Source organism: Helianthus annuus, chromosome 4, assembly GCF_002127325.2.
Source record: "Helianthus annuus cultivar XRQ/B chromosome 4, HanXRQr2.0-SUNRISE, whole genome shotgun sequence".
In the NCBI taxonomy this organism is placed as follows: domain Eukaryota; kingdom Viridiplantae; phylum Streptophyta; class Magnoliopsida; order Asterales; family Asteraceae; genus Helianthus; species Helianthus annuus.
Window position 1 is genome coordinate 133,232,586 of NC_035436.2, and position 10,116 is coordinate 133,242,701.

Genomic DNA, 10,116 nt, shown 5'->3' on the forward strand with positions numbered 1-10,116 from the left:
TGTGGATGCTGTGGATGAGTGGAGAAAAAGATTGGTAGTATATGGTGAAAAGTACAATTTCGAGAAGCAAGAATCAGAAGCAGGGAATGAAGAAAAGAAAAAAGGAGGAAGTGGAGAGAAGACAGAAGGAGGGAATGAAAAGGAAGAAGGGAATGAAGTTAAACTTACCCAATCACAAAAAAAAATGGTGGTCTCACAATTTGATTCAACTCCTTTCAGAATCACCAGTTCAATGTGGCCAGAGGTTATAAAAGAAATAGAAAAGGCAGAACAAGTAGCAAGCAGCAAAAAAGATGGTGCTGATCATGGAGTTGGTGGTGAAGAAGAAAAGGATGCAGGTGGAGAAAAGGCTAAAGATGGTAAACCTGATGGGGAAACAACAAAGAAAGGAGGTGAAGATGCTAATGAACCACCAAAGGGAGAAAGTGACACTGCTGGTCAACCAGCAAAGAAAGAAGGATTTGAAGATGCTAATGAACCACCAAAGGGAGAAAGTGACACTGCTGGTCAACCAGCACGGCAAGGAGAGGTTTTTAAAACACCAGAAAAGGAACCCAAAAAAGACAGTGAAAAACAAGAATTCATAGGTGAAGACCTAAACGCCGGAGTCCAGAAGAAAAGCAAACGTACAACTCACCCTGCCGAACCTTTATGTTCACCATATATGCAGCGAGTTGTACAAATAAAAACAAAAACTGAAAAAATTGAAGTAAGGATAGCCGAATGGATGTTCTCGACAGTTGACGACCCCTGGTAAGTATAAAAACCAACAAAATCTTAATTGGATAAAAATAAGTATTTAAACTAATGTGTATTACAACAATGCAGGGTGTTTATATTTGAGACAGCATTTAACACAAACCTTTCAAGGGTATGTCTGGAGTCGCTTCACCCGAACTTATACATACATGTCCAAGTCCTAACAGCTTGGTCATTGGTACTAAACAGTGAAGAGGTCTACAGAAGCAAAGGTTCGCCGGCAAGAGTTTTCTGCCCATGCAACATGCTGGTATGTTTTCTAATATGTGCTGGTTTTAATAACAGATTAGAAAAAGCGCATTTAACAAAATGTGCTGGATTATTACACATTGTGCTGGTTTTGAAAAATTAATGTTTTATTAATAGCTGGTTAGTCTAATATATGAAATGCTATTATTGTGCTGGTTCATAACACATTGTGCTGGTGCTGGTTTATAACACATTGTGCTGGTTTCTGTGCAGGGAGAAAACAACTTCAAACCAAAACTGAACAAAAAGACCTGCACACAAAATTTCAGCGAAAACATTGCCACGACATTGATGACTACCGAGTTTGGAACTATTAGGAAAGTGGACATGTTGTTCATTCCAATACTACAACACAAGCACTACTACATTGTATGTTTTGATTTCAAGGGAGAAGCCATCAAGATTATAGACAACATGAAAGGGAAAGCAAAAGCACAAAAAATGGCACGTGCTAAAAGAGTGGTAATATATTGATGCCCATTAATTCTGTGCTGTTTATTTTAATTATATTTGTGATGCTTAGGATTTTGATTTTGAAAATTTTCAAATTACAGAAAGAAATTGTATGTGATTACCTTGAAGTTGAATACCCAACAATGCACAAAAAGATGTCGCCCTTGGAACCAGAAATAATGAAAATGTCGTGGCAAACGGAAAAGAACTTTGTAGATTGTGGTGTCTTTGCAATGAGACACATGGAGACATACACAGGGAATCATGTGAGCAAGAAGGAATGGGATAGTGGGCTGTCGAAAGAGTCACCGGAACAAGACAAAGAGTTGGTTGAACTGAGATACAAGTATTTAAGCAAAATACTTTTATCCGACATCAACTTAGCGAAAGGTGAAATGATGGAACTGTTAGAGAAGTATGAGAAGATGGAGCCTGAAAAGAAAGAGGAATGCAAGAAAAATGCGGAAACGAAAATCAATGACAGATTGAACCAGAAATATTGATTGTGTTGGTTGAACAATATAACATTAGTTTGGTAGTTGTCTGTAATATTTTGTGCTGGTTTAACAATTAATATGGTGCTGGTTTAACAATTACATTGTACTGCTTTAACAGTTATATTAGGAGTTAATTTTATGCTGGTTTCACTATGACAATATGTGATGGTTTTACAATTAATATTGTGCTGGTTTCACTATGACAATATGTGATGGTTTCATAGAAGAAGTTTAAAATTGTGCTGGTTTTATAATTGTGCTGGTTTTAAAGAACAAAGTTTAATTATAAAACCAGCACAATTTTATACTTCTTCTATGAAATTGTGCTGGTTTTAAAGAACAAAGTTTAATTATAAAACCAGCACAATTTTATACTTCTTCTATGAAATTGTGCTGGTTTTATAATTGTGCTGGTTTCAACCAGCACATTTTAAACAGTATATTGAATGTTGAAAAATCAACAAAAACTAATAATGTGCTGGTTGAATGTTGTAAACATAATAAGAATACAAGAAATCCAAACTGAAATGAAAAAAATAACAAATCCAAATATCATAGAAGAAGTTTAAAAATGTGCTGGTTTCATACAATTAATATTGTGCTGGTTTCCAACACACACGACTAACTGCTCTTCTGGGAATCAGCAACAGTAGTCTTCATCTTACAAGTCCGACTATTATGTCCATGACCTCCACATATCAAACAACTTCTAGTTTTAGTTTTCTTTGATACTCTTGAAGATGATACCTCACGAAAAGACTTTAAGCGTTTGTTTGAACCACACCCCTTGTTTCTTATACCACTAGGTGGAAGAATGGTAGCAGAAGACGATGAACATGGCTGATCAGCATGAAGAATATTAGCTAATCTTGCATTCTTGTCAAATGATTCTGCAGGAAGGTCAGCAGAATCAACCTTCAACTTCGACTCGATCACTTGGTCTCTATACGACGATAACAGGTCAATATTTGTAACAAGACGGTTAACAATATGTTCAGTTGCAGTCATTATCTCACGCACAATGCTGGAAGCACGTTCAACTTGATTACCAGCAGCATTTTGATCAAAACTCGAAACTTTTGTCTTTTTTGGAACAACATCTCTTGTCCAACGCCCCATAACATATTTTTTAGGGAACTCCTTTATACCACAAAGACGAAGAACACAAAAGGCATGCCTACATAGCAAACCATACTGCTCATATCGGTTGCAGCTGCATTTAATTACCATATCCTTAGGAGTAAAAAGAACCTACACAAATAACAAATGCTTATATTGTGCTAGTTTATAACAAAAGTGTGCTGGTTTATATATGTAAAATTCTAATTGTAAATATAAATCACTGTGCTACTTAAAATGTATTGTAAAAAGCAGAACATGTTTGTGCTACTAAAGGTATAAATAAATACCTCATGAAGGCCAGGAAGATTGACCTGTAGAATATAAAACTTAATTGAATCACCAACTTCTTCTTCACGCCTGCACATACAATTCTTGCAAGCAAGTCGAATTTCTTCTTGAACATCAAAAAATATCCCCCGAGTATAAATCTTTGCAGCTTCCAGTTCCAATTCATAATTGGTTTTCATGCGAGGTTGTGTGTATCTGGTATCATGATCACGTTTGCTGCGCTTAAACCTCTGAGATTCCATTGCAGTATCAAAATGGCTCAAAAACTCAACTAATGACAATTTTGTGTTGGTTAATTGACCAAAAAAATGATTTTCACTCTCAGACCTAGATGTTGTACGCATAAGACCGGACATATGTTCATGACGATAGTATGCAGGAATCCAATCTGATCTCAGGTTGTACATATCAGACAGCCAGCTGTTACTAGTAAGGTTGTACTTAATCATTAAATCACACCATTGTGTCTCAAACTGTGCTGGTTCAAGAGCATCAATCCATACAACATCACATATATCTTCTTTAAAAACCTCATCTTGTGATAGCTCAGTACCAACCTATAACAAAAAAAAAAATAATTAGTATATTAAAACAGCAAACAAATCCTAAAATGTGCTGGTTTATATGTTAAAGTGTGCTAGTTGATGTATAAACTTAAACTATGATGCTTAAACTGTGATGGTTTAAAGAAAGTGTGCTGGTTTAATAGTGTGCTGAGTTATATGCCAAAGTGTGCTGGTTTAAATGGATTGTTTAAAGTGTGCTGGTTTATATGCTAAAAGTGTGCTGGTTTAAGAAAGTTACCTTTTCAGAAACTTTGATCATTATATGCCACATACACAAACGATGTCTGGTATCTGGGAAAACATCTCGGATGGCAATTTTCATTGCAGCGTCCTGATCAGTCACAACCACCTTAGGTGCAACACCAAAAGCCTTCAAAAAACTTTGAAGAAGCCATTTATATGATTCAGCAGTTTCAGATGCTAACAAAGAACCAGCAAACGTGACATTGTGATGATGATTATCGATTCCAGTGAACGGAACAAATACCAAGTCATACCTAAAAATTGAATTGATTATATTACAACTGCTTGCTGAATTGTGCTAGTTTAATAAAAATATGAATAAATGATCTACAAAAAGTGAATAAAATACCTGTTCGTACGGAACGTAGCATCAAAAGACATAACATCCCCAAAGACCTCATAATTCAGTTTCATTTCTTCATCAGCCCAAAATAATCCAGCAAGAGCACCTTTTTCATCACAATAAAATTCACAAGAAAAATTCGGCAAATACAGCTTCTTCTTCATAAGACGTTGGACAGCCATATCCACATCAAACTCTCCAATGAACAAATTAATATCTCTTTTAAAATTTTTACAATCAGTAGACGTCACTCCAACCTTATCAAATCCACCACGAATCTTTCTCATAAGGTTGAATGCCCTAACTGGACCAATATTCATCTCAGAAAAATCAGAAAGCAGTTGCTCTTCAGTGAATGTCAACTTTCTAGACGAAGCTAAAAGATGATAATCCTCTTCATCAACAAAAGAATGATTATGCTCCTCAAATACATGAGAAATTCTATAAGTATTTTTTGGAGTTAAAGACAAACGGATGTGTGCCTTACATCCGGTACGTTTAGAAGGTCTCCTCCTTCGGTCATTTAACTTTTTATCAGCACCAACACTATCATTTACCGTGTCAACAGCACAGGATGTCGCTGAACCCTCTTTCGCACAAACAAAGTACTTTCTAATCACAACACCATTTTTTGAAGATTGAGTATGCTTTCGACCCTCAAACCCAGATAACTTAGCATACTTCTTATAGAAATTAAAGGCAGAATCAATTGACTGGAAATGCATACCAACTACAGGTTTGGAAGAATCTGGAACAATAGGAGTATAATACTGATTACCAGTAGTTGGACAGATACGAACTCCTGAACAAATCAAAAAACCAGAACAAATAAAAGATATCAGCACAAACTTTACAATAAACTAGCACAAAAAACAAGCACAACTTTACCAGACAAACTAGCACAAAATAAAGATATCAGCACAACCTTACAAACCTACACTTTAAAATATGATGTAATATAAAAAACCAGCACAACTTCAAAAAACAAGCACAACTTCAGAACTACACTTTTAAATAAAAACCAGCACAACTTAGATCAAAACTAAAAACCTAAAAAGTAGATGAAATTAAAACTAGAAGGTATTTTACCATCGACAGTAGTAGACATCATTAAAATAGAGGAGGATAAATCAGCAAATCAATGAATGAACAGAGGAGCTAGGGTTCCACCAAATCGATGAAAACGATGAACGATTCAGCAGGATTGATCTCAATCTCGCAGGTACCGGCAAATCGATGAAAACGATCAACAATTCAGCAGGATTGAGATTGAGATTTGCGATTGATTTAGATGAAAACGATCTCGATGAAATTGGTCAGATGATGAAGCTCAATGAATGAATGAAGGAATGAAAATCGTGTGATTAAACTAAGTACAGATCTGTTTGAAATTTGCATTTTCCAATATTACCCTTTCATCTAAATTAATGAGATTGCCACATGTAAGCTCAAGATTGCTTCTTAGGAAACTTAGGGAAGATTAAATTCTTAGTTGAACCTCTACCTATATATATATATATATATATATATATAAACCACATTATATATAACAATTGCTATACTCTTACTCGTACATAAACAACTAGATTTTGTATATTTTCTACTACGAATTTAGTGTACGAAAACAGTTACCTCGTCCCTTATTACTCGTCAATACGCACCTTCTGGTCCATGCTAGGTGATTTCAAATCTCCAGCAATGTCTCTCATCTATGCTTATCCACGTCAAACTCTTTATAGTAACTTATGGCGAAATACTCGTAAACGGTTCATGTAAGTATTAGATCATGCTATAAGATCATAATAGCATAAACCATGACTTAGCACTTCATCATATCATTTTCACCTAACATACACCTCATTAACAACCATTTCATTTTATTCCGTCATTGACTAGCATTCCAAAAAAATCACCAGGTTACTTATCAATACTTCATGCTCAAATACCTTTAGAATGTTAATTCATAGTCGTACTATTTCAACAAATCATTATATCTATAAGTTGTTATTTATGTTAGATTGAGAAACACTCACCTTCGCCCATAGGGTTTGTCGCGTATTAAAGTCTTCCATTGAGTCGTTGACTTCCTGTAGCCAAACTCACAACACATCATAAGTCAAGTTCAATACGTATTCTGACGCTTAACAAGTATGGTTAATCCAACATATTAACTTGATTATGATCACTCAACCCATTTATTTCATTCTCAACACAAAATACAAAACTTTGAAGACTTTAATATACTATTTCGTTACATCATTGGTTTAATGACCAACCTTTTGGTAATAATTTTCATCCAAACCTAACACATAAAAGCTCCATAATAAAATGTCATTATAATACTTTTCAAAATAATGTTTCAAACAAATTATTTTCTTCCTCTTTTACCAACTTAATCTTGGTTAAACTTATATTAACAATTACGCACAAAAATTTATGGAATTCATCACTTAGGCATTTTATCGAACATTTGGCGGGGTTCAGAATTATACTAACATGAGATCATTTACCCAATATCTAATTTACTACTTATGAACATGGATAACAAAACCACTTGATAAATTTAAGTAATTTAAAACATTGGTATCCACATTTATCATTGTATATCAGTTTCAACTATAATTATTCATAAGAATTGAATCTCGCTTACCACCTACACATCATCATTCATCAATCATGAAAGGATTCTGTCAATCTAACATGAATTATCTTTGTATGAAACACTTTTAACTAATTTCAGCAAGATTACACACTATAATGTAACATGCATCACAACATACTCATGAAATCGAGATTTTTAGTTAAGAACCACTTACCAGAGGTTATTCCTTCCATGAAGATAGGTATTAAACTCTAATTCTTTGGTTTCTAACCTTGGTTTACTGACTTATAGCTTCAACCTTGATTATACCACCATCATCATCATCATCGAACTCTTTTCCCATCACCAAGTGAAACCGAAACTTCTTGAAGGTACTGAGAAAATATCGTGGCCACCAATTTTAATTCTCTGGGTCTTTCTATTTTTTTCTTGTTTTAGGTAAGAGACCCCTTTTAGTCCCTCATCTTATGCTTTTAGAAATTTAACCACCATTACACTTACAAAGTTGTATATCTAGGTAGCTTATGTTATGATAACAATTACAAATGTTTAACCTTTATTGAACTGTAAATAAATATAATACTTTATCTAAAATAACTTTAAAAAATAGGATGTTACAAGTTTATAAATAAAGACTTTGAAAATTCAAAATATGACACTTCTGGTGGGACGGAGGGAGTATTACTAAACAATACTAGATAAATATATGACTAATATTATGAATATATAAAAACTCTTTAAAATATAAATTAAATAATGAGACAAATGATATAATAAGTATCTATTAAAATCCATAGCAATCTTGAAAACACACGAATATAATATCTCAAAATTAGTTAAATTAATATATCAAGATATGTAGCATAATTGATAAAAACTGTTTAAAAATAACTACAACTAATTTAATATATTTTGTAGTAAAATCGTAAAAATGTATAATCTATGCTATAGTTAAACCATATTACATAGATTTTATAAACCCTAATGCTCTCTCTCTAGCCTAGGCGACTTCAACCTCATGAAACCCTAATTGTCATCGTAATACCGATTAACAAGTTGGTCATCAGCATCCTTGCTCTAGTACTGATTCTGTTCATTGCAGTGTTCGTGTGAAATTAGGGTTTTGTTTAAGGAATAATCGCCGCTTTGTTTCATTCTATGGTTTGATCGGATTCGATAGTTTATCACTATCTGATTTGCAAGATTCATGGGATAGGGTATTGCTAGATTAGGGTTTTAGTTTCGGGTTTGTTTGTTGATCATTGTTGCTCGAGTTTCTTGTTGCATGGTCGGCTGTGTTCGTGATTATTGGAGAGAGTTCTAATGTTCCGAATGGATGAGCATAAGACACATGAGGTCTTTCACCATGATGACGGTGGCAGATCTTCTTTCTCGTTTGAGGGTTTGGCCAGCCGAGTCATGGATGTTGAAAGTAATACATGGGTTCCTTTACGGGGTACAATTCAGTCTACAACTGAACCCCGTAAGTTTAATTTAATTGATGAACTGTCAAAGGTTTCTAATCCAATCTCTATGGAGAAGTTGCGTTCAGGTTCGGATAGTGCAGGGATTGTTCATACTACCATGGGGTATGCGCCGACATCAGACTACAATGGAACATCTTCTTCGGCTGATAAGGGGAAACCAACAGTTTCGGGACCTGCAGAACGATTATCTTTTGCTAATGTAGTGAAGGATAATAAAGAGAATGTGAAGGTGAACTTCAGGGTGATGGAATCGAGTGAGGAAGTTGACGGAGCTGACGTTGTTATTCCATTGTCTTTAGTTAAACAAGTCACTGACAGGTATGCGAACACTCTGTATGGGTACTTTTTGGGTAAACGTCTGGCATTTCCTGTGGTGGATTTCTATGCAAAGAACAATTGGGTAAAATATGGTCTGTCAAGACTTATAATGAATGCACACGGGTTTTTTTTCTTCAAGTTCAAAACTAAAGAAGGGATGGACCAAATGTTAGAGGATGGACCATGAATGATAAGAAATGTTCCAATAATTTTGAAACAGTGGTCAGCCTCTATCAAGTTGGAAAAAGAGGATATGAAATCTATTCCAGTTTAGGTCAAGATGCATGTTGTACCTTTAGCGGCATTTACTGAGGATGGGCTTAGTTTACTTGCATCTAAGATTGGGGTGCCTAAGATGTTGGACTCGTATACTGCCACAATGTGTGCGAAATCTTGGGGAAGAAACAGCTATGCTAGAGCACTTATTGAAGTCAGGCAGGGGTTGATATAAAGAAGAGTGTAACTGTTGCAATCCCATCTTTGGATGGTAATGGTCATTCAATGGTGGAGGTTAAAATTGAGTATGATTGGGAGCCTTTAAGGTGTTCATCTTGTTGTGTTTTCGGTCATGAAGATAGCTCGTGTCCTAAGAACCCTCAGGTAAGTTCGCTTGGGGATGCTGAGAAGAAGAATAATGATGAATTTCAGGTCGTGGGTGCTAAAAAGAAGAAAGCTAATTATCAAGGGCTTCATATGAAAAATCAGAAGCCTAAGTTAGTCTATAGACCAGCTGTCAAACCTAAACCGAAATCGTCTTGGAGGAATCCGATGATTAATCAGGTCTTAACGTCGAACCCATTTGATATCCTTAAAGACGATGACGGTAATCAAGGAGGTAATACTGTAGGTCGAGTGGAGCAGAAGGAGAAACAGTCGAGTGACAGGCAGGAATCGGATGAGGAGGAGGTCGTTGAAGTCTACAATGAAACTAGTGAATTTATGACATCGGGTACTCATTCTTTTTCTTCGAAAGCAGGGGCAAGCACCTCTTCCACTAAATTCTCAAATGGATAGGCTGTTTTCTGTTCGTTTGAAGGGGTTGCTGGTTTGTGGCAACTTTATCTTTGATGATGGCGGTTGAGGATTATGTTTTTTGTTTTGCATTGTTTTGTCTACTAGAAATCTTTTCATGATGTATAGTAGGCTAGGTTATGGGGTGTCATAGGTCTTTTGTTTTGTTTGATATACA

At 35.2% G+C, this 10,116-nt stretch overlaps 1 protein-coding gene across 1 annotated transcript; it reads right to left on the reverse strand.

The window, feature by feature from the left end:
- Positions 1-2,413: 2,413 nt before the first annotated feature.
- Positions 2,414-5,761, reverse strand: LOC110936834 (protein FAR1-RELATED SEQUENCE 5-like). The gene is made up of 5 exons (XM_022179242.1): positions 5,610-5,761; positions 4,527-5,322; positions 4,173-4,431; positions 3,368-3,925; positions 2,414-3,209 (listed from the first exon to the last, which is right to left on the reverse strand). The coding sequence occupies exons 1-5, from the start codon at positions 5,629-5,631 to the stop codon at positions 2,580-2,582; spliced, it is 2,265 nt and encodes a 754-aa protein (XP_022034934.1). The 5' UTR covers positions 5,632-5,761; the 3' UTR covers positions 2,414-2,579.
- Positions 5,762-10,116: the final 4,355 nt, after the last annotated feature.